General features: G+C 42.9%; 1 protein-coding gene across 2 annotated transcripts in view; it reads left to right on the top strand.

Moving 5' to 3' along the window:
- The window catches only part of ANOS1 (anosmin 1), a 186,871-nt gene that overhangs the window by 27,669 nt on the left and 133,461 nt on the right, over positions 1-25,741 (top strand). For both annotated transcript variants that reach the window (XM_058714525.1, XM_058714524.1), the window contains exon 2: positions 8,814-8,861. In XM_058714525.1, coding sequence (XP_058570508.1) covers positions 8,814-8,861 — 48 coding nt within the window. The remainder of the gene's footprint in view (positions 1-8,813; positions 8,862-25,741) is intronic.

Here is a 25,741-nt window from a genome sequence, read left to right as displayed (position 1 = left end):
CAGGGGTAGCCTGCCCGAGAGTAACTCTCAAAGATGTGTCAGTGTGGCAAAGACAGGGAATTGGTAGAGGGCCAACATAAATTTGTATGAGATTTCAGTGAATCTAAGAAGCCATGGATGGAACATCTATTTTTATGCAACCCCAACAAACAAACATTGTACTAAAATCATGACACAGGCTCGGAGATGGTCTTTGTTAAAAGAAGCATCACTGGGTCACACTAATATCTTGTTGCTTTGTCATATGTTCTATCTGGTCCGGGAGGTTTGGTAGTTTCTTCTGTGTCCATTTGCACTTTTTTGTTCATCTATCGGTAATCATGTGGCACACCTTCTGTGTCCCATTGCTTCAGTCCTGTAACGTATTCGTTACTAGTGGCAAGAAAATAGGACAGTGCAGTCTTGTGGCAGTGAGTCTTACCTGCACTCCTTCGTTCTGTGTACACCACAATTTTGCCTTTCAATGCCCAATCATTGTCTAATTACATTCATCTCATTTTAAACGGCAGTTAAACCCAACATGTGTAGAACCAACAATGTACAGAACTCTGTCATTGGTGACAGTAAGCACAGCTGGGACCAAGGTCACGTTCATTGAATGTTGACCACCACGTCACGGCTGCTACCAGGCCAACATTCACGGCGTCACACCAAACTACAGTTGGGGAAAGCGCACCCTGACTTTGGGGACAGTCTGGCGGTGCATCTCAAAGAAGCACAGTGTCTCACAGCTTTGCCTCAGGCTGTTGAAGGGACATATTCTACATCCAACAAGCTGGATCCTGGGCGTTAATCTTGCTTCTAGAACTCATTGCCCTTTTCATTTCTGCCAATCTTTCTTTCTGTGCTTTGTCTTGAATTCCCGTGGAATACAGCAGGTGTACCTGGGGCCCCATGTTAGTGGGGACCCCGTGTCCCAGACTGGACAGTACTGGTGGTTGCCATGGAGACTGAGCTGAAGCTATAGAACCGAACCTAGCATCAAAAGTTCAGACGCTGCCACGTCCCCACTCAGACACCTGCTGAAGGGACCACTGATATGCAGCCCACTGAGCCGGTGGAGGTCCCCACGCCAGTGTTTTTTCGTGCAGTGATCTTAGTGCAGATTTCCCTGTGCCTTTTGATGCCAAAAATAATTTCTGCTTGTATATTTATATTATTTAATATAGAAAGAAGTCTTTATATCTCAGGTTTATGCCCAGAGACTCAATATGCCATTTGCTCTGGCCTCTTTGGATTCTTTCTGTCCTCCTTCCCTGCTCTGTCCCCTTCCTTCTCCCTTACTGCTCCTTCTCTTCTCCTCTTCCCAGTCTTGTCTTTCTCAACATCACTCACACACAAATGATTAAAGTCAGGAAAGCTTCGAAGAAGAAGAGGGAGGAGGAGGAGGAGGAGGAGGAGGAGGAGGAGGTAGGAGGAGGTAGGAGGAGGAGGAGGAAGAAGAAGAAAGAAGGAAGAAGAAGAAGGAAGAAGATGCAGGTGTGGCTGACCACGGTGCCCACCTTGGGGAAGGCGGGCGGTTGTCCCTACACAGTAAACGTGGCAGGTCTGCCTGGCGGGACTCACCACTTTAGTCCACAGGCATGTGTTTACCTTCTAGAAGAGCCGAAATGGCGATTGGCGAGAGGTTCCTGGAATTGGAGGAACTCACGCACAATTGGCACGTGAAGTAAACATTTCAGAGTGATGAATGAGAAGGAGGGAAGGAGACTGACATTTATAGGGACTGTTCTTTATTGCTCAGGTCTCCCATCAACAATGCTTTCGGTGTTCAATTTATAGCAGGTACTCTCTTCTCACGCTTCCCTGGCTTTGTAAAACGAGTCATTTACTAAATTTTAGTTATTACCTTTAATGCTCCCTCTAAACCTCCTTACAGCTGGATTTATTTCAGCTTAAGTCATTTATTCTGCCTTGAAATCTTCCAAGGTTTTATGTGATTCCATGGAGATGGCTCATCTTAGTGGAGGTGTCTCTGGAAAATAGAAATATGGCTTTAGACAATACATCTCTGAAATCTTAACTGTGGCAAGAATGCATCAGTAACTAGCATATCCTTCCGGAGATTAAACTTGGTAGACTGATGCTTGAAACGTCCTAAGAAAAACCAGTCCTCTGATCCCCTGGTGGGTCCTACCATTCTCATAGGGACACTAAGGAGTAAAAATTCTGTCTTGATCTGATAGTCTCCTACATGTAGAATCCTTTGGAATATTCCTTGTCAAAATTCATAGTAAAATGTTAATAAAATGTAATGTTTTCCCATATGGCATAGTCTGGCACTTGGCTGTTCTATAAATTTTCTTTAGATAACTTTAATTACATGAGTCTGTAGCAAGATAATTAGCATGGTTATGTCTTAAATAATTTATATTTTATACTGCATGCAAGCTTTGGTTCCATTTTTAATATTGCCATGACGAGTAGAAACAGAATGATGAACCCACTTCTTAAAAGCACCTGTCCAAGAAGGTGAAAAATTTGTTCAGTTCAGTCTACTCATTTCATCCTTTTTACCTCCTCATGACCTAATGATTAAAGTGTAAATTTTTTTGTACGACCCCTTATCCATTCGATTACTTATTTCATCAGTAATAATTGTTAAGGTTGTGAGGGAGCCAACTGCAAGGAAGAGATATAGACAGACTGTGTCTCTAATGTGTTCTCATTGCATGAGTGTGTGTAACAGGGGGTCTGTGATAGTCAGGGTGTAGGTGGTCAGGGAAGGCTTCCTCAAAGAAGTGGCATTTGCAGTGACCCGAAGGACACACGGGGTCTGGCTTGGCGGAGGCACAGGTTCCTGATGGAAGGTTCTCATTCCCAAATAAGCTGCAGGGTGTGAAGAAGTGACACCCAGACAGTGTGGCCAGGCATGCATTCCAGTGCTGGGCATTTGGAGAGAGGTACATTGTGTATGGCCAAACGTTGTTCTACAGAATTCAGCTCAATGTGAGATATTTGTAGAATCCAGAGAGAATTTTTTGAGAGGGAGTAGGGGATGAAAGGCCATCGATTTACTGAGAGTGATCCATAACATTAGAAAGAGATCCTACTTACGAACAAGTATAAACACAAAGCTCTCTTTTTTTTCCTATCCTTTGAAGTAGACTTTTTTAAAGTTTATTTATTTATTTTGAGAGTGACAAGAGCACAAGCAGGGGGGAAGGGGAGACAGAGGGAGGGAAAGGAGAGAGAGAGAGAGAGAGAAAGAACCCCAACCAAGCTCCACACTCTGAGCATGGAGCCCTATGTGGGGCTTGAACTCATGAACCCTGAGATAATGACCCAAGCTGAAGTCACATGCTTAACTGGCACCCAGTAGATTTTATTTTTTAGAGTAGTTTTAGGTTCACAGCAAACCTGAGTAGGAAGTACAGAGATCTGTAGACTTCGTGCTCCCACATATGGATAGCCTGTCCTATGATGAACATCCCTCACCTGAGTGGCTCATTTGGTTAAGGTCTGACTCTCAATCTTGGCTCAGGTCATGACCTCACAGTTCGTGAGTTTGAGCCCCACATCAGGCTCTGCCCTGATGGTGTGGAGCCTTCTTGGGGTTCTGTCTCTCCTCTCTGCCCCTCCTGTGCTTGTGCTCTCTCTCAAAATAACAATAAAAATAAAAAAATAGTTCAAGCCACATAAATGCATCATCCAATGTCCTTCTGTTACGTTATCTTTTAGCTGCTGTGGAATGTGTGAGAAAGTTCCAAGTATATTAACAGTAGAAAAGCACATCCTTATGATAACAAATGAAATTAAGTATATTATTCCATGGTTCAAATTAATAGGAAATTATTCTGGATTAAAGTGGATTCCTAAATTTTAATCCATGCCTTCATTTTATTTTTTACTTTTTAAAAAAATTCTATTTATTTAAGTAATCTCTACACCCAGTGTGGGGCTTGAACTCACAACCCTGAGATTAAGAGTCACAGGCTCTTCCGACTAAGTCAGTCAGGCTCCCCTCAATGTTTTCATTTAAAAAAACTTAACAATGAGGGGTGCCTGGGTGGCTCAGTCAATTAAGCATCTGACTTTTGACTTTGGCTCAGATCATAATCTCACCATTGTGAGATTGAGCCCGGTCAGGCCCTGCATGGAGCTGACAATGGAGCTTGCTTCAGATTCATTCTCTCTCTCTCTCTCTCTCTCTCTGGCTCGTTCGGTTAAGTGACAGACTTTGGCTCAGGTCAGGATCTCAGGGTTCGTGGGTTCAAGCTCCACATCAGGCTGGCTACTGTCAGCACAGAGCCCGACGTAGGGCTTGAACCCACGAACCCTGAGATCCTGACCTGAGCAGAAGATCCTTAACTGACGGAGCCACCCAAGCTCCCCCCAAAACTTGTGTTTAATATAAGAACAAAATTGTTAACTGAAAGTCACAGTTTGTAGGGTTGAATGGTAAATGTTTGGTCCATAGTGAGTTTTCTGGGATAGTTTCAATTTCAAATGTTCCATACTGCCGTTGGACAATGGCTTAGTGCTATGTTTCTGAAATGGAAAATTGATTAGTCCTTGTTCCACACCTACACCTGGTTATGTTAAGGAAAATATGTGGGATCTGTTCTCATTCTCTTTTCTTTTTTCAAATGGTTGTATCTCGATAGCTAGTTTTCATTTATCTTTATCCTTGTGGGTTGTCTTTGAGGGAACGAAGTGTTTTCTTTACCTGAAGCTTTTGAAGAATTATTTTTCTTTAAGGAGAAAAAAAATCAAAAGGCTAGAAGAGACTTTGAAAATGTCATTGAAATAATGTCTGGGTGCAGTTGAGTGAACTTATATAAACTCTTTGAAAGTTGGATTGACTAGCATTCATGTTTGATCTAGTTAAACCAATAAAATACAGGATGTAATCTTTATATAATTACCAAAGTCCCGCTGTCTGATCCTACCTGGAGGTTACAATAATGATTCAACAGGCAAACGCCTTTCTTGTCTGATGTACTTTGACTCTTTATCTTTGCTGGCTTTAACCCAGAACAAGACTTGATTGCCAATACTGTATTTTATTTTTGTTGTCAAGTGGCTTAACTGGGGAAGGCTATTGTAATCTGACTAAGAACTTCCCCTGGGGCGGGTTGTTGAAAACTACTGGATTCTTGTATTTTTCCATTGCTCTCCTGCTCAAAGAGCATCACAGGTAAGCAATGTAGGTGGATGGTAGTGTGTGTGCACCTGGCTGAAACACAGTAGCTGGAGTTAAATCAGGGGTTTACCCACATCCTTGATGCCATTAGGCAGGGTTTTTAGATGTTCTTTGTAGAGATAAATAGAATGCCAAAGGCTGATTGATAAAGGCAAAAGCACAGAACAGCTGCAAAACCTTTACATGGGCGGGGGGGGGGGTGTTTTAAGAAAAACAGGAAACTTAAAACCCCAAAAGGAAATGTAGAGACACATATCTATGTGTGTGCATGTTTGTGTGTGTGTATAGAAAATTTTTTCATGGAGCAAACATCATGCATAAAGTCAAAAGGCCAACGATCACTGGAAAATTTCTACAACACCTATTATAGACAAATGATTATTCAATCTAATTGGCCCTCGTAGCTGCTACAATGGCTATGGTTAAGCATTCAGAAAAGAAATGGTAAAATGCACAGACTGTTCACTCTAAAGGAAATACAAATGGCTGAAGGAAATTAAACCAAAAAGAATACCATTGCCCAGTCATCATATTGGCAAACATGGCAGGATTGTTACCATCCAAGGAGAAAAACATGACGGGCTGCCTCTTCTGAGCCTCACTAATAAGATTGCATTGGGTTATACAGAGGAACTGGGAGATTTTAAGTACAGGATTACTCCCTCCTGAAAACAATAATCGTGGCAAACAAAGTAACATCAATCATAATGGACTTTTTTTCTGACCTCTAACTCCGTGCCAAACATTTTGCTCAATACTTTATGTGGATTATGATTTTAATCTTCTTAAGCATTCTAGGACATACTGTCTTCAGTGACAAAAAAACCTATTATGACCAAAATGATCTTTCATGCTTGCTTGCTATTGCCCCAAATATTTCTGTATAATGATAGTTTTTCAATTTGTGATTAGTGGGAAATTTTGCTTAAAATGAAAATGCCTTGGTTGAGGAAATGCATTGATGTTAATTCCCCCCGAATGTAAACAGCTTAGCAGATAGGCTCTGTGACTATTAGTTTTTCTGTAATTTTGACAGGTGTGTGGGCCAATACCATGGGGAGCACTGGGTTTCCGCATGGTGCCAGGCACTAGAGGATGCATTTGCTGGGCAGCCGAAGGCAGTCTTTGCTGGAGTTTTGGTGTTTTGTTGTTGAGGTCTGGCCATTTTATCTATAGTCAAACGAAACAAAACGAAACTAGTCAAGGTGTTGTAGGTACACGACTTGTCCAGTCCTCTCCTTTTTTTTTTTTTAACCGTCTGACATGTAGTACATAACAAATTTTATTTCCAGCAATAAGTCCAAATCCACTGTAATCTGCATTCTATCTGTTTACCCAACCACCCCTCCTATTCTCTGCTTCAACCCCTCAATCTGATCTGCTGCTTCTGGAATGTACGATACTCAGGACCATCCCAACCAATTCATTCCTGTCCTTCCAAGGTTCTGAGTCTGGAGATTTCCTTCAAAACGCTCCATAAAAGTCACCCTTTGTTTAGCTGAACCTTTACCCATTGTGGTGTGACAACTGTGTTTAACCATTTGCTTCATGAATGTGGATATTTTACTTGGCCTCTTTGAATCCCAGTTTCTTGACTTTAAAAATGGGTAAATGAAGTTGATGTCATTACGTGGGATGCCTAGGGAGGCTGAATATGGCAAACGCCAAAGCAAGTGCCTGCTGTGTAGATGTGGTCATTAGTACGATAGTATTATTTATTGATAATAATCCTGTGAAAGGCATATTACCCCATTGGTGTTACCGTATCAGCCAGGCAGCAGTTGCCATGCTGACTTTGCAGCCCCAGTGTCTCTCACGTAACCTTTGATGGAAGCCGTCTCTGTGAGAATCGGGAGCTGGTCCATTTGCTGGTGTGAAGCATTGAAGCAAAGAGGAAAAAGGAAGCCCTGTCTCTGGGACCACAGTCTAGTTTGGGAGCTGACTTAAATAAAAGACCTATATCCTAAGACAAGAGAGGATGGGGTACATACTTCTCTCCAGAGCAGCCCAGCAAATGCAGAAGCAGTGAAGACACCCTTAGGTTCTCCAGAGGTCCTCCCCATCTATCCAGGAAAAGAAAGACTTAGAAGGGACCGGGGTGGAAGCTGGGCCAGGTCAGTAGGGGGACGGGTAGGTTGATCTTAGTTTAGCTGAAACTGGAGGTACATTCTGGGATCTGGGGATGTAAGGCTGCCGAGGAGAGTTAGGGCCATATGATAGATGTAATAGCTAAAGCTTTAACGTGGGGCTGAGGCCGTTTAGCACGATGATCCGAGCCTAGTGGAGGAAACTTTCTGATCCTATACAGATGAGATTGACTCAGTAGGAATCCTAGATTATGAACATATACTATTGGACATAAGATATATTGAGACAGATTATTGGGAGCAGAAGAGAAAAATGTGGTATATCCGTACAATGGGATCGGACAATAAAAAGGAATGATGTATGGTTTTTGTGGCAATATAGACAGAGCAAAAATACCATACCGTTTAGCAAAATGTAAAACATGATGCCCAGTGAAAGAATCCAGACACAGAAGGCCACATGTTGTATAATCCCTTTTCCATGAGGTTTCCAGAATCAGTCTGTAGGAAAGGAAAGTAGATGAGTGGTTGCCAGGGGCTGGAGGGAGGGACATGGTGGAGTGAGTGCTAAGAGATATACATGTTTCTTTCTGGGCTGGTGAAAATGTTCCAAAAATAGATAGTGGTGATGGTTGCACAGCCTTCTGAATATACCTTTTAGTATTTAGAACATACTTTTTACTACAAACCACTGGTTTCTATACTTTAAAACAGTGTGCTTTCTGTGTCTACATTATATCTCCATGAGCTTGTTATAAAAGGATTTTTAAGAAGATATATTGATTTTCTTTGAACTGAGCGCCAATGTAATACTAATCTATGAATAGAATATGATGTTGTGAAAATTCAAAGTTTAGAGATTCGGACAGAGGAAATGGACTTACTTGATGTCATACCCAACCGTGAACTTCCAAGAGCTGGAGGCCACGGCATCTAAATTATGGGGCGGTGGCGTTTACTATCTCTACCAGCTACCCCAGTCTAACACACACGCACGTAACCTATCCCAGCCAAAGGAGGAGTCGTGACCGAGATGCCAGTCATGTGGAGTAAGAGATTTCCCAGAAGAAATGCTAACGTTAGAGACAGTAAACCGTAGTCCTAATCTTTGTTCTGTACCGAGTGAATATCAGGCCGTGCTAACTGGCGTGTGGGTATTATTTCATTTCCTTATGCCAGTGACCTCACGCGTGGCATATGGTTATGTTTTATAGATGGATCAATTGAGGTACACGGATAGTAAATCCCTTGTCCCCCCATCACACATCCAGTGACAGGGAAAGAGAAGGCTTTTCAGTGAGGTCTGACTCCCAGGCAGCCAGCAGGAGACATGGCTCAGACACTTTTCCTTTTAGGCAGCTTGAAATCCTCATTAATTTATATGTCTTTGTTTCTATCATGGGGTCAGGGCCAAAACTGGACTTACATTAGAAGCGCACTTTCTGTTTTGGGAAGAGAGAATGATAGGAGGGCAAAAACGGGTTTTTTGTTAATGATAATATTGAAAAATGAAATTCACACTATGTAGCCATGAGTTAGAAAATTATTGAATGAGCCAACATTTCTTTTTCTTTTTGCAGAACAACGGTTCCCTGGTTTGGTGTCAGAATCACAAGCAGTGTTCTAAGGTATGTTCCCTACAACTGTATCCGTGTTGTTAAAAGCGTTTAATTTTGGAATGATTGTGGAGTCACAGGAAGTGGCAAAGACAGCAGAGAAGGTACGCGTACTGTTCATCCATTCCCCACCAAATGCTTACGCTTTCCATGTTTGTAGAACACCATTAGAAGCAGAGAACCGACATGGGTGCAATGTATGTATATCCGTCCGTGACGTTTCATCACGTGCAAATTCAGTTCAATCAAGATACCTGTGGCGGTTCTTCTGTATGTCGCCTTATTTCTCTAATTGTACCTTTTTCATTCCAAATAAATTTTAAGGAGAAAACATCTTCTGGTTGGAACCAGAAGGTTTACTGCATCCTACCTACCCTTACGTGATTTTGTACGTAGTTTCATTTGCAGGAATTTGCAATACTGTCATTCATAAGAAATGCACAGTTGGTCATTCAGATGACCAAAATATACTTTCCATATATTTGATCTTTCTCTACGGTTCTTGGCTCGCAGTTCTCAAAACCTTGGAATTTTCTGAGCAGTAAGAGCAATGGGAATGTCTTTTGTTATATTTGGTCTCTTGTCCTCAGTTTCTAGAATCCTTTCAGAGCCCTACAGGTGAATGGGTGTCCACCCCTTACCATCATAACGACCCCTGGCCATCACAGTGGGGTTTATGTGAATGACGTGACTTTTGGAACACGTCTGAGGATGGGGGCTCATTGCTAGGGGAACCCACTCTGAATAGAAGGTTGGAACTTCCAGCATCCCTGCCCCTGATTGCCAGGGAGGGGAGAGGGCTGGAGGCTGAATCAACCATCAAATGCCAATGATTTAATCAATTTTGCTTAGGTTAGGAAGCCTCCATTTAAAAGCAAAAACAAGAAAAGAGGGTGTTCGGAGAGCTTGCAGGCTGGTAAACACGTACAGATGTAGATTTGGGGACAGGTGATGTACCCGGAACATCATCGTCATTTCCCTGTGCGTTGCTTTGGGCTTCGGTTCCATCTGGCTGTTCCTGAGTTAACATCTGTTTATAATAAACCCGTCTAAACTGATTAATTACTAGTAAGTAAAGTGATTCTCATGTGTCCTGGTGAGCCGCCCGAGCAAATGAATGGAAACCAATGACAGGGTCAATTGGACCCTCCCATCTACACCAGGTCAGTCAGAAGCACAGGTGACAAGGGGACTTGCCAGGTTGGCATCGAAATGGGTGTGGGGGCATGGAGGAGGGGTTGGGGAGCAGCCTCCTGGGACTGAGCCCTTAACTGGTACAATCTGATACTGTTGCCAGGTACATGGTTTCAGAATTTAGTTAAATTGTAGGACACTCAGCTGATGCGGGAACGTTGGTGAACGGCTGGGGTAAACTGTCCCCCGACCATCCACACGCAGGTTGGAATTGGTTGCCGAACATTTAGAATTGCTGGTTAGTTTGATCCTTTAAATTCAAAAGTGTCTTCTCCATTTTTGAATATTCCTTCCTGCACACACACACTCTGAGGTTGTCATTCATACATTTCATAGCATACATTTTACCTCAATCCCAAAACATCGCAAATTAAGAAAAAAAAAAGAATATATATGTATTTGTAATATGTAGTATATAAATGAGTAAAGTTTACTGCTGGCTAAAAATATTGGCAACTTTGGGATCATAATAGTGTTTGACGAAATTTATGTCATAAACGTTACTATTAGACTGAAAATTGAAACAGTCCTTTATTGTATAACTAAAATTTTATCTGAGCCATACATAATACTGAAATAGCATATTTATGAGGAACACGATTATTTTGAGAGGTCTTTCAAACACATATCTCACAGTAAATGATTGTAGAATAATATTCCTACGCCAAGAACTTTATTATAATGATAACGTTCCAACATCCATGCACACATTATATCATGGAATACATGTGACTATTACTCAAGATAGAACAGAATTCTTAGTTAATGTGAAATAATCTGGTGAAAATAAGCTTTGCTTAGCTCTGGCTTGCTAAATCTTGGGCAGAAATGAAATGTCTGGTTTGGGCACTGTTCCTCTTTTTATGTAATAACATAAACATTTGTTCTGAGAAGACATTTTCTGGTGTCTATTATATTAATTGTTCTTTAGTTGGAATGTTGGGTAACTTGTTTATGTCACGATTGCAGGGAAGTATGTGTGTATATAAACAGAGAGAGGAAGAGAGAGAGAGATGATGCCGTGATGCTGATAAAGTCTCCTAAGTACTGCTTTTGTCCAGTTTTATATTAGTTGAGTATTACACGAATTGCCAGCATTCTCTCATTTAAGCTACCCCTTTTTTCCCTATTATGTTAAAAAAAAGTAGTTCTTTTTTACACACTTCAAAGAAATTTGAATGGAAAAGTTCATTTCAACTCTTTTTTCTTTTAAGTATCCTAATTAAAGACCCTTCGCCCTGCCAGGACAGCAGGTTGTTAAACCATATCTTGTTATTGAATGATCAAGGCTGACACGAGAGACTGAATTTCACAAGCAGAGAAATCAATTTCTTTTTGCCTGAAAGCAAGAATGCATTAATAAGTCACAGCTAACCCCACCAGCAACTTTGGAATATAGTACAAAGCTGACATAAGTTTAAGGGTTGTCTTTAGTCTGAATCTTTGGGAATGAATCTTACATATTAATCACAGTCTATCTCCTTTGGAAATTTTCACCACTGGGCACGTTTGCAGATAATTACAGTTTGCATTTCTTTTGAGATTTGTGGAGCCTATGTAGTCTTTTCCTCTTAATCTTTAGGTTAATGAGGTAAATGGTGAGTGATAGTAACTCCATTTTACAAATGGGAAAATTCAGGCACATACATATTTGATGACAGTCCTGGAATCACTCACCAAAGGGGTAGACGTGTTCCAAAGTTTAGAACGCTGCCTTCTGCATCGTGCTAACAGAAAGGAACAACTTCAAAACCTATTTTGAACAAATATTGGGACTGAAGAGTAAGAAATAACACCCAGAAGTAATGATGATAGACAAGGTTTACATAATGTTTTATAGAAACCACACATGCTCATCATTTCTGCTTACCGTCTGCAAATATGGGCTCTTTCTCCGATCTCACTGCCCCCACCCCTGCCCCTGGTCATCTCTTGCCTGGACCAGTCCATGAACTTCCTGTTGTGTCTCCCAGCCTCCTCTTTTGCCTCCGTGTAGTCCCCACAGGGCTGCTGGGAAAACCCTCTACACGTATACGCTGAGTCATGCTGCTGTGTACCTCACACCTTCTGATCTCTCTCCATCTTGCTCAGACCAAAACGTTGGCCCTGTGTCTCCAACTGTCCCCAACTTCATCTCCTCCTACTTTACAGCCCTTCGAGGTTGCTCTCCTCTCCCCACAGAGCTCTCCTTCCTCAGAGAGACACCCAGTTCACCCCCACCCCTCATTCCCATCTCAGCCTCGCCTCCCCAGATCACCCCCGCCTCCCCAGATCACCCCCGCCATTTGCATGCTTCATTTACACCCTAACGTGGCCCCATGGAGTTATTCCTTTATCTCTCAGAGTCTGTCTCCTTCACCAGAAAGTAAGCAGCCACTATGTTTGAATGAATGAAACCTGTACATTACATTTTGTCCTCCCTCAAAGTACATCTTTTTTTTTTTAATTTTTTTTTTTAAACATTTATTTATTTTTGAGACAGAGAGAGACAGAGCATGAACAGGGGAGGGGCAGAGAGACAGGGAGACACAGAATCTGAAACAGGTTCCAGGCTCTGAGCGGTCAGCACAGAGCCCGACGCGGGGCTCGAACTCAAGGACTGTGAGATCATGACCTGAGCTGAAGTCGGCCGCTTAACTGACTGAGCCACCCAGGTGCCCCTCAAAGTACATCTTTACTGCATTACATTTAGGAGAAAAGTAATATGTAATCCATTTTGCATATGTGCGAGTTTGCAAGATTGATTATTGTCCATTTGGAAAATCTACAGCTTTGTCCTGTACTCTGTTCTCCATAATGACATCAGCACTATGAACTCAAGGGTCTTTCGCACCATTGACTCCTAGATAATATAGAGTAGTGACTCATTCATTGTCCATTGTAGGACATTGTAGGCTTAGGTAGTCGTTTTCAGCCTGGGGCGATCTTGCTCCCAAGGGGACATTTGGCAATGGCTGGAGATAGTTTTTGTTGTCACAACTGATGGTGGAAAGCCACAGGCATCTGGTGGGTGGAGGTCAGGGACACTGAAAAACAGCATACAGCACACAGCACAGCCCTGTACAGCCAGAGTCATCTGGTCTAAGTGTCAGAAACGCCGAGACTGAGAACCCTGCTCTGTGCATTTTGGCCATTATAAAAGACACTAAGAAGACAGCTCTCTTCTCAGCATATTCTTATATGGCGGAAAACAAGAGTGGAATTTACTAGGCATGTGGTACGTGTGGAGCCCCGTCAGGGGCTTGTTACATACAGGAATTGTAATTCTCATGAAATACTCTCTAATGTAGGCAGGTGGATTGCTCTTTACCTCCTAATCCACTTTCTCCTCTACTAACCCAAACCTAGTTCTTCACCTGAGCACATTATCACCTAGAATTAACCATCTACATTTCCCAAAGCTTTTTTGCTGCTAACTCATTAAAAGCCTATTCAATGCAATTGGAATGATCGTGAAGGACTTTTGAAATGCCTCTCTATAGGAAACTGATTTAGCTAGAAAATGCACTCCTGGCTGTTCCCCTTCTCTGTCCTCTACTGCTTAGGATGCAGACCGATGGTAGGGGCTCCGGCAGCCGTCTTGGTCCATGAGTTACCCTTGACGATGGAGGCCAGTGTGAGAATAACCAATAAGAAAGACAGAGGGCATCTGGGTCTTTGATGCCATGGACTCCCCATTATAAGTCTTAGACTTCTTAAATTACACATGAAAGAAAATTGTCTATGTTACTTAAGTCACTGTTTTTACTTTTTTGTTGTTGTTCTGTGAAGATGGACCTGAATCAGTGAACCTGATCTTGACTCTGTAATTGGCATGACCATCTCTGTTTCACGGATGCTTAGGAAGTTTGGATGATCTTTGTATAATGTCACTCAGCTACTAAGTACTGGCAAGTACCAGAGATGGGATTTGAACTGGGCTCTGATGGAGTCAGAAGCCAGTAGTTTTCCCATCGTGTTCTCCACACATTTTAAGTATCATAGAACCTTACAAAAATTACAAAAGATCTTTTGCCCATTGTAGAAGTTGATTCCCCTGGGGCGTTTGGTTTCCCCCAGACCACTTTTATAGCTATTATGAAATGTATAACTTCCTGGAAACATTGTGGCCCAACTCTAGGGAAAGAATAATGGTTTCTCCTTCTCTCTCTTCAATCTCCATTGTCCAATGGGAAATCAAGAAGAGGCTGTTTAAAGATGGCCCGTTCTACTGGTTCAGCTTCATTCCGCAAATGCCTGGAGAAATGGATTTCTTAGAAATTCTTCCATTAAGGTGATTCCTCACACTGAAAACACGTAGCTCAGAGGAACACAGGTACTCCAAAATAAACTGTTTGCAAAATTGACACCTGAACTAAGCGTCAGTTTAGGATAAGGGGCAAACTTTTAAAATATACCAAATCTACCAAAAAATGATACCTTTTAGAATAAGTTACTTTCAGGACTTCACTTTTAGTAATAACTAAATATTAAGATCATCTGTTTCTTTTTTTTAATGTTTTTTTTATCTTGAGAGAGAGAAAGTGCACTCGTGACCATGGGAGGGGCAGAGAGGGAGAGAGAATCGCAAGGGGGCTCTGTGCAGATCTGGGGCTCGATCTCACGAACCATGAAATCGTGTTCTGAGCCAAAATCAAGAGTCAGATGCTCAACCAACTAAGCCACATAGGCACCCCAAGGCTGTACTTTTTAAAAATGTTAATTAATTAATTAATTAATTAACTAATTTAGAGAGAGAGAGAGAGTGTACATGCATGTGTGTGACCACAAGGGGCAGAGAGAGAGACAGAGAATCCCAAGCAAACTCTGCACTCTCAGCTCAGAGCCTGATGTGGGGCCCGATTTCATGAACCATGAGATCATGCTTTGAGCCAAAATAGAGTCAGATGCTCACCTCACTGAGCTCACGGGCACCCCAAGATCTTCTAATTAAGACAGTAAACATATGCCTTTGGCATAAAACCGAAAGGCATTTTTCTATTCTATCTAAATCTTTGTAACCCATTTTTATCTAAATGTTTTAATCTAAGCAGTCCTAAATACTTTTTGGAATGAAACATTAGTGGGGTGGTATAAAAACGTAATAAAATGTCCTAATAAAATGTTTAGTTTTGACAATGTACATTATTTTAAGAACTTCTTTTAATTAAATCTGTCTCTTAAGACATTATTCTATACCAAATGTAATGTAAATTTCCTAATTTTTCCCATATAACACAATGGGATGGCTTGTTCAGGTTTTTCACTTATGTTTTTATTTTATTTTATTTTATTTAAAAATTTTTTTATTATTTATTTTTTATTTTATCTTATTTTTGAGAGAGAGAGAGAGAGAGACAGGGCGTGAGCAGAGGGAAAGGGCAAGGAGAAGGAGACACAGAATCCGATGCAGGGTCCAGGCTCTAAGCTGTCAGCCCAGAGCCAAATGCAGGCTCAAACTCGCGAAACGTGAGGTCGTGACCTGACCCGAAGTCGGACGCTTAACCGACTTAGCCACCCAGGCAGCCCTGTTTTTATCTTAACATTCTCTTTACATTTCATTTACTTGTTCTAATAGAGTTTGATGATTTCAGTTTCAACAAATACTCATTGAATTGTTCTGTGTCCCAGGCCCTCATGATTAAGTAATACAACAGCACATTTGGGCTTTGCCCTTACTTTTTACTGTTTTGGCTTCCTGAGCAAATCCCCTTTTTAAAAATCTTACTTCATTCCTTTGAAAAGATTGGCCCAGGATCCCTTAAGAGTCCCCAGTATTGCAATGACCCACCTTTCCCACTTTCTCCTTACTCACCCACTGGAGCATTTGGGCACTTTGAGGATCCATCCTTCCTTTGCTCTTTGCTGATCCTGTAATTCTTTTCCAATTCTAGCTCTCCTCCCTTTCTACCACTCTGGGGTTCCCCTGAACTCATCCGTTAATTGGTTATTGTATAAGTGAGCGTGGCCCTCTCAGATTCTGCTCACCCCCCCACCCCCGAGGTTTTTCACAACCTGTAAGTCATTCGCGACTCACCTGGATGGCAATATTTGCGAAAGACAGAAGTGTTTGAAGGAGACCCCAGCTTCTGGATGTTTATGGTAAGAGTTAGATGGGTGGGTGGAGGTGAGGGAATGTGAGTGATGTGGACCATTGGGATTGCTCTTTGTAGGAAGGATGGAGAGAAGAATTCTGAAGCTAGAAGCCTTTAAGGAATATTCCAATGTAACTCTTTCACAGTGCAGTTGAGAACTCTGATCCTAAAGTGAGACTTATCCTGCCCAAGGCGACGTCCATAAGTGGAGGATTCTAGTTCATCCCCAGACCTGCAGGGAGGAGACAAGGGCAGGAGTTCAGTCTTCAGTGGCCAGTGATTTAATCGATCCCACCTATGTAGTGAACCCTTCATAAAAACGCAGAAGGAGGGCTTTGGAGGGCTCCAGGTTGGTGAACACAGCCAGGTGCTGAGAAAGCAGTGCCCTTGGTGAGGGTATGGAAGCCCCATGCTTCTCTTCCACCTGGCTGTTCCTGAGTTATGTGCCAGATGATAACCTGATAATGTTGTCAGTAACACGTTTCTCTGAGTGCTGTGAGCCATTCTAGGAAATTGCTTGAATTCAAGGAATGGGAGGTGTGGAAATGTCTGATTTCCAGCTAGTGGTCAGAAGCACAGATGACAAGCTGAAGTGGTGAGAGGAAAGCATCCTTCTAGGACTGAGCCTTTGACTGTGGGAACTGATGTCATCTCCAGGTAGATAGTGTGAACATGGAGCAGACTTGTTCGTTGGTGTGGGGAAGCTTATTCTCCCCGCCCCGCCCCGCCCCCCCCCCCCCCCCCCCCTGTAATTAGCGTCTAGTACTTTATGCCAGGGGTCCGCAAATCACAGTAACTATTTTCATCTCTGTAGTTCTGTAGCTCGTAAGGTCTCTGTGGCAACGATCAGCCTGCCGTTGTAGCATGAAATCAGCGATAGAGAATACATAAACAAATGAGTGTGGCTGTGTTCCAATAAAACTTTATTTATGGGCGCTGAAATTTGAATCTCATGTAATTTTCACATGTCATGCAACTTGATTTTTTCCTAACCATTTAAAAATGTAAAAACAATTCTTAGCTCACCAGCTGTACAAAAACAGGTGCCAGGCCATTGGTGAGAGTTTGCCAGACTGTTCTATGGGATTGCATTAACTTGTGCAAAACCAAACTTCAACAAAACAATAAAATGCATTCTTCCCTCAATACAAAGACGTATCTTGATGGATTCAAACTCAAACAAGAGTGGACAGTTTCTAACATCATTTGTGGAACATTATTGGTTGGTGTGTGAGGATTTTTGAATGAATGCGTTATAGACAATAGTAAGAAAACGTCAAAGAAATCACAATTTTGGAAAATCCACTGTTGGAATGGGATTATTCGAGCCAGGAAAAATTGTGAAGGACTTCAAAATGAGCAAAACAAAAACGACTCAGAATGAGTGTCTTGGGTTAGACCCTTCCAAGTTATCTCCAGTGTTCATTGTCTCTGAGCTATTTTCTTAGTCTGCAAATGGTAGAAAGCTGATAATAATGCAGATGATTCTTGTCCATGGAAATGCAAATGATTGTGGCCAGTGGAATGCAATTGATGCTCCCCCATGAATAGACCATTTTGCATCTATTTGTTAATCTGTTCCAGTAAGTCTTGTTTCATGTGAATATATTTATATATTTCTTGGATTCCTCCTTTGAACCAAATGTAACCTATTACTGGTCCTTGCACGATTTCATGGGTTCAATCTGATCTTTGACATGTGTTCATTTTCTGTTTGCATGAGTGTCATACATCCACTTTATAAAAGATTTATCCTTTGCCATGATGCTCTGCTACCTTGTAGGGAGGCATAGCACTGTTGATGACAACCCACCTATCTGTGAGGAGCCTGGGGCCTCATCCTTCTCCTTTTGGGTGCTATAACTCATGCACTCCACTCGTTTCCCATTTGGTTTTGAGGAGATGTGTTGAAAAGCAGTAATTTAGGGCCCAGCCCTGGTGCCTTGGCAGGCTGCTTTGATCACCGTGGGAGTTTGGTTCTTACAAGGGCTACAACTCCAAATTCTGAGTCCTCTTCCAGGTTTATTCAGAGCCAGATTTTGAGGTGAGGAGTATTGGTTTTGCTTGTATGAACATCTGGACAGCTTCATTTGACATCTGCGAAATTTACTGGATAAGGGTCAAACCTCTGAAATAGAATGGAATGTGACTGTTGAAGGTTTTTGTTTTGTGTTAGATGCTTTCTATCATTTACATGATAATGATTGTGAATCCATAGAGCTGAAGGAAAACATATCTTAAGGAGAAAAGTGAAAACTCAGACACACATGGAAGGTCTCTGTGTCCAAAAATCTAAGACCAAAGTTGAACATTGTTTACTTCTTTGCAACTCTAATAAATAGTGGATGAAAACATTTAAAGTCTATGGTAATACTGATATTCATATAGTTTTCCCCAACTTTATACATTCAACTTCAAGGACAAAGTTGATGTGCAGTGAGTATCAGTTATCTACATACTGATGTCTCTTGGGAATTGCCAAATATTTCATAGGCAAAGCCACCAGTGACACTGATTGCCAAAGAAGTGTACGTTTATAACCATGGAAGAAATAGCTTCTTTTTTTTTTTTTTAATTTTTTTTTTTCAACATTTTTTATTTTTGGGACAGAGAGAGACAGAGCATGAACGGGGGAGGGGCAGAGAGAGAGGGAGACACAGAATCGGAAACAGGCTCCAGGCTCCGAGCCATCAGCCCAGAGCCTGACGCGGGGCTCGAACTCACGGACCGCGAGATCGTGACCTGGCTGAAGTCGGACGCTTAACCGACTGCGCCACCCAGGCGCCCCTGAAGAAATAGCTTCTTGTAGAAAACTTCCCAAGTGGTATGATGAATTCCCTTTATTGTACCCGTGGTCTCTCCATCAGTAAAGATCATGACACTGTTTCTCAGGAGAAAGTAAATAGGATATCATGATCTGAGAAGAGAAGACAGAAATTCCTTAAAGCAGTGGTGGAATTAAAATTTGCATGGAATGCATATGAGAAGAAATTGTTGGGTGTGTGAAGGTTCGACTGGTGTGGTTTTGACAAGGCCGTCTGTACCTACATCATATTAGCATGGGTAATGAAGATTGTTGAATTGTCTGACGGTCCTATCACATCATGCCAGAGAATGGCATGATTTTAGGTCCCCAAAGATGAACCCTGGTCCTGAGCGCTTACCAAGAGATGGAGCCTCTTTCAAGGGAGACCTGAGTCCTTGAACTTTACGGTGTAAATGCAGATGGAAATCAAATGAGCAGCGGGCTGGGGTCAAGACTATTTGTGAAACATCATTCTCCGGTACGCTGTCCAGGGTCCCTCTGCAGGAACACGCAAAGGGATATCATCTGTGATGCAAAGTCAGAGTTGGGAAAACAAGAGAGAGAAAGGTGAGAGAATCTGAAGCAGACAAAAGCAAAAATAACTTATAAATGGGGTAGCTAAGCATCTAGTGCGAAAACTTCATTTCTTAGATGGTGAGGAAGGCCTGCTGAGATGTGTGAGAAGGGCTGAAGGCTTCCAGCCGGGAGAATGCAGGTGGGTCCAGGAGTTAATGGTTGAAACAATTAGAGGTTTGTGCCCCCTTCCGTCCGCCCCAGCCTCCTGGAATGCACACCCCCAGTTCAAATTGCAGCCTCCAGCTTTGAAGGCAGCCTGAACTGGTGTCGCTGATTTGCTTCTCCTCGCATGTCATTCTTATGGTAAGTGTGTTCTTCCCTCGTGCTGGGAACTTTTATCCAACATATTAGTGTGCTTTTGGGTGATCATTAGCCTGCAGTAGCTGGAACATTCCAGGGTTTTTTTTTCTTATCCTAGAAACTGGCCTGAAAGAACACACAGAGCTCCCTGCTAGGCTCAGAGCACAATCAATACGTAAGGAAAAGAACAGGTTCTTATTTAGATTTAAATCCAACAGGTGACATGTTAATCGCCCAACGTGTTTCTGATTTTCCGTATCATTTTTTATGGGTGTGAAACACTCTTCCACCTGCTGTAAACTTCAAAGCCAAGACCCGTGGAAGGAAAAATCACCTCCATGTAAGTCTTCATTGTCACCCTTGCCTACTCTTTCGGGCTATTAATTTCTCCTCCCATCTGATGAAAGAAGATGCCAGCGAAAGCTCTTACTTGGTTTGTGATTGAAGAAGGGTTCCCGAAAGCTGGCGTTAGCAAGGGAATCTGTTTGAACATATGAAAAACATCTCAGTCAGGATGCATTACATGGTGATTATGGTCTGACAGATGTGTTCAAGTTGTAATGTATTCATCAGAAGGCGCACGGAGCACGGATGAGTGCCGATTGCTTGAAGATGTTGGGGTTTGGTTTGGCAGCTGGCAGAGAGCACCCGCGTGGACTGAAGGTTGGGGACTGTTAGGTTTTAGAAAGGAGACCACATTGACTTTCAGTGGCTGGGTGTGCAAATTTGGGCTCTATCTGTCGGTGATCCTTGACATGAAGATCAAGTTTAGTTGTATTTATTTACCTATTCACACACAGGATTTCCTCTCAGACATCTGATTTATGCTGGTGCATAATCTGCCTTGGACACATGATTTCTTTATGTTTTTAAGAGAACAATCATTACAAGAAAATAAATGTAGGTTTTATTTTTATGTATTTAAAAAAAATTTTTTTTTAACGTTTTTTTAATTTATTTTTGAGACAGAGAGAGAGCATGAACGGGGTGGGTCAGAGAGAGAGGGAGACACAGAATTGGAAGCAGGCTCCAGGCTCTGAGCTGTCAGCACAGAGCCCGACGCGGGGCTCGAACTCACTGGCCGCGAGATCGTGACCTGAGCTGAAGTCGGACGCTTAGCCGACTGAGCCACACAGGCGCCCCTATTTTTATGTATTTTTTAAAGTATATTTATTTTCTTAAGTAATAATCTCTACACCCAATGTGGGGCTCAAACTCACGACCCCAATATCGGGAGTCATGTGCTCTGCTGACCGAGCCAGCCAGGCCCCCAAAGTCTCGGTTTTGACTTTAACTCTCTTGAAATCTGTTTTTACTAGCTGAGTGAACAAGGACACTATCTAACTTGCCTGGAAAAGTATAGGCTACCGACTGCAAACTAATTTTCCTTTCTCAAAAGTTCTTATACCTCTTTGATTCAGAAGAACTTTCATCGCCCTATAAATAAAAAAATATACCTTGGTATATTCCTGCTGCAGCTAGGTTGGGTCAGAGAACCCCCTTGTCAGATTCATTGCTCAAAACATGATGTTCTTTGGGTGATCTGAAGGGCATATGTGTGTAATGGCTAAGCTGGAGATTTGTTTTTTCCATTTAATTCTTGTGGCCATGCTATCGGGGATACACTACTGAGGTTATGCCTTCTATTTTCTGGGTTGAAAGAGAAAATAATTTTTTTCTAAGGAGGATCTTTGTGAAGTACTCCCTTTACCTTCCATGTGTGTCTACACAGAGGCCATATTACCTTTTTCCTCAGGCAAACATCTTTGTTAGGATCTTTTGTTTTTGCAGTGGATACTGGAGCTAACAGCAGGTCTGCTGGCCATGACGTGGCAGTGACATGTTAACAAAGCCGCCATACCCCTGATGCTTGCCCAGGGGCAGGGCATCAAACTCTCTGTAGCCTCATGGTACCAGGGGTCACCAGGGAGAAGCATGATTTATATGTGCCCGGGGCGTATATAGTTTCCAGATGCTGTGCAACCTTTGTCTTGATTCCAAAACTATACTTTGTACCTTTGCCACCTCAAAATTGTCCTTTAGCCAGTGGTTTTCATGGAATGCACGTTGCTGCTAGCAACATGTATAGTATTGTTAGAAGCTGTCCCACAAACCCAGCCTTTGGGACTACCCTGAGGAACTTGGGGGCTTTGGGCTGTTATTCCCTGCCATCCTTAGAAGGAAGCTTGAGGCAGCCTTCCTTGTGCTGGCATTATTAGTACTAATGATGTTTTCCCCAGAAACAGGTAGATGTTGTTGTTGTTTTTGCCTCCTATGGGTACTGTGTACCTTAACCAACAGTGTTTTCCCCTTGAATTGGCTGTTTGGAAGCTAAAACATAAATAAAAGGAGCTATCTTTGACAAGGGTACTGAAATTAATCTCATGCGATTTGGAAACTAGCATTATCCCTGACTCCACCTGTTTGTTTATCATCTGTTTTTATTGCCCTTCATCTCTTTTCTCTCACATGCCTAAGATTGGGTTATGGATCTCGGTCAGTTGTTTCAGAATGCCTTTAAGAGTGAGAAAGGCCAGGGGCACCTGGGTGGCTCAGTCGGTTAAGCGGCCGACTTCGGCTCAGGTCATGATCTCGCGGTCCGTGAGTTCGAGCCCCGCGTCGGGCTCTGTGCTGATAGCTCAGAGCCTGGAGCCTACTTCGGATTCTGTGTCTCCCTGTGTCTCTCTACCCTTCCTCTGCTCATGCACTGTCTCAAAAATAAATAAACATTTAAAAAGTTTTTTTAAAAAGAGTGAGAAAGGCCAGTGATAAGTTTATAAACTCATGAAATAACAAATAACAAAAAGTTGCCGTATTGTGGCTGAAACCATGCCTGATGAGTCCTCTGGTTTCCTGGACTATTCCATCCACGATTTTGTGGTTAGCCCAGATGAGTTGACAAGACATCTGTATTCAAGGCAACGGTCTTCTCGCTGGGTCGTGATGATTATGGCATCATACTTGGAAGGGAGCAGTGGCTGCCTCTGGTCAGTTAGGTAATGGCTGTAACTGGGCAAAAGAAACAAAAAAGTGCAGTTTCAATGATGAGCCCAGGGGGAGTGCAGTATAAACGTGTTCTGATGGGAAATGAGGTAAGTGGAGCAAAGGTGGAAAGCTTTTGTTTGTGTGCACCCTTTGGAACCAAAGGGCTTTGGCCCGTCTTCACAGATCTTAAGTCATAAATAGCAGAGGTCAAAGAATAGTCTTTAAAGCTACACAATAAAGAAAGGACCTCTCTCCACTGGGTCTTTTCAGCGCGTAGCTACCAATGTGGGTGAGTTCATTTTCCATTTGTGTGGAGGAAAAAAATGACTTAAAGTGTGCACTTTGTAAAGATGTCTTTCTTTCTCATTCTCTCTGTCTGTCTCTCTCCCATTTCTGTTAATAGTAGTGGTAATGGTTTGTGTTGGTCTCTATGAAGCACTTTCTCAGTCTGCCGTCGGCTTTGGGAGCCCATATTGAAATTTTTAAGCATACAGAAACACATGTAGATAAACTGGGTTTTCAACTTCTTCAACTACAGTGGAAAGTGCAGTCAAGTGACTGTGGGAATCACGATGTGATTTTCATTCCACCAATAGCTCCGTCCCTGTCCTCGTATCTCTTCACATTGCGAGACAACCTGCGGATGAGGCAGGGAAGAACAGGAGAGATTTGCTAGTGGTTAGAAAAATGGGATTACATGGCATCGCCTTATTGAACGACATGCATTTCAAGTGATTACAAATGCGTGATGCCGCACCAGGTTCTGCAGAAGGAACACTGTTCCCAGGAAGGGCTGCGAAAGCCACTGGGGCCAAGATCAGCGTGCGCCGTGCAAGCAAAGATCATTTTGAGAAGTCGGGCCGCCCGCAGATGCGGCCGATTCAGCCTTTTGCAGACTTTCCTGGCGGGCAGCATTGTTGAGTGCAAGGGAAGCCGTCCAGCGCCTCCTCGGGGACACAGCTCGGAACCCAGCTCGTCCTGGGCTCTGCTTGCTGATGAAGGTGGGGCTTTGAGGGCCGTGCAGCTCCCAGTTCTCACAGCTGAAAGGTTGAACTTGGGTGGTTGCAGATCAATGAGCTGCGTTTCCCAAGAGAAACTGCACAATGGCCCCGGGACCATTAAGCTGTGAAGATTCATGCCTTCGTGTTTGGGAGTGTGTGTTCAGCAACTTTTCCTTGGGGAGGGGAGGGCAGGGGAGGGGGGCATGTGAGCCGTGGCTTTTTACATCCAACTGTATGCACATTTTCCCTTTTTGTACGGGGAAATAATGCCTGCACTAAGGATAACCCTCCCCTCCTCCTAAATCCTTCCACAAAAAGATACTTATTAAGGCTGGCATTCTGAAGAACTAAATGCTTCTTTAACTTTGCTTTATCTGCTTCAATGAGCACAATGTACGGAGTCCGGGGAATTCACATTACGGCCGCGAGCGGCCCTCCCTATTCTCTAGGGCTCTTTGGGCACAGAAATAATCCCTTCCTAGGATCCTTTGAGAAAGCAACTCAACTATGCAGGCTAATCAACTGTAAATCGTGGCCAACTCCAAAGTATTGCATGAGGTAGCACTGAAGAGTGTTCCGATCGCCAAAAAGGCCTGTTGCTCAGTCTCTTTAAAGACAGACGGTGCTTCCAACACCCAGGACGGACTCGAGGCGAATACGTTTATTTGCTGTATTTTAAAGCTGAGGAGTACTGCTCCCTCCTGACCCCTTCTTCCCTTTTGTCCTGCGCATGCTGTGTCTGTTTCCCTGTTTTGTTTGTCGTTTTGAGACAAAAAGACAATGAAACTCCTTACAACTTTTGTTTTCCAAGTGGTAATGGAGAATATATAAGGAGAATTGAACTCCGATGCAATGTTAGATTACATACACTGGGAAGCTTTCCTGGGTTGCTTCCAAAGGCATTTTCTGCCCAATCCTGGTATAGTATTGGACAAGAAAAAACCCATCCAGGCTGGGAGAGACGCATCTCCACGCGCGTGTGCTCCCGTGCTGAAACGCCTGATGTTCTACTGTTTGATGTTGTTCTGCTGAAAGGCTGTGTCTCGATCTGGACTAAGAGAGGACTAAGACAGGACTGCATTCTCCTTGGCTTGCAGGATAATGTCAGTAATGCATTTATAATAGCACAAATCCAATGTTAATAAAGACTAGAATTTTGAAGCTTCTCTTTCTGAATCATGGAAATCTAACAGATGGGATCTTGGCATTTGCTCTCTGATATTTGGAAGGCGGAGTGAGAAGTCCGTTTTTAGCCAAGGACGTGTCCCTTCCTTACCTGCTTTGTTCTTGGTATACCTTCATGTGTACACACACAAACGGCTGTGATAGTTCTCTCCCGAGTGGTGGGTACAGCTCCATACTGGTCGCTCCTGCTTGACGGTCCTATAGAAACTCCTACAGTTACCGTGTCCTAATTTAAACCCATTTCTTCCATTGTTTGTGTGAGGGGTGGTGAGTGGCATCGTGGAGGGTCTGGGCTTTGGGTTTCTGGGCTGATGGTGTAACTCACAAGCTCCGTGACCTGGGCTGAGTTGCTTGTTTGCCATCGCTACACTTATCTCTCTCCCTGGGTTTTCAGTATTAAGTAAAAACGTGAATATTCACTCATGAGTTAAACGTTTCAAAATCCTGGGGCACCTGAGTGGCTCAGTCGGTTAAGCCTCCGACTCTTTTTAAAAAAAATTTTTTTTAATGTTTATTTATTTTTGAGACAGGGAGAGACAGAGCATGAACGGGGGAGGGTCAGAGAGAGGGAGACACAGAATCCGATACAGGCTCCAGGCTCTGAGCTATCAGCACAGAGCCCGATGTGGGGCTCCAACTCACAGACCGAGAGATCATGACCTGAGCCAGAGTCGGACGCTTAACCGACTGAGCCACCCAGGCACCCCAAGCCTCTGACTCTTGAATTCGGCTCAGGTCATGATCTCACGGTTTGTGACGTGAGTTTGAGCC

Source organism: Neofelis nebulosa, chromosome X (assembly GCF_028018385.1).
Source record: "Neofelis nebulosa isolate mNeoNeb1 chromosome X, mNeoNeb1.pri, whole genome shotgun sequence".
Classification (NCBI taxonomy): Eukaryota; Metazoa; Chordata; class Mammalia; order Carnivora; family Felidae; genus Neofelis; species Neofelis nebulosa.
This window is presented reverse-complemented; position numbering and strand designations above follow the sequence as displayed.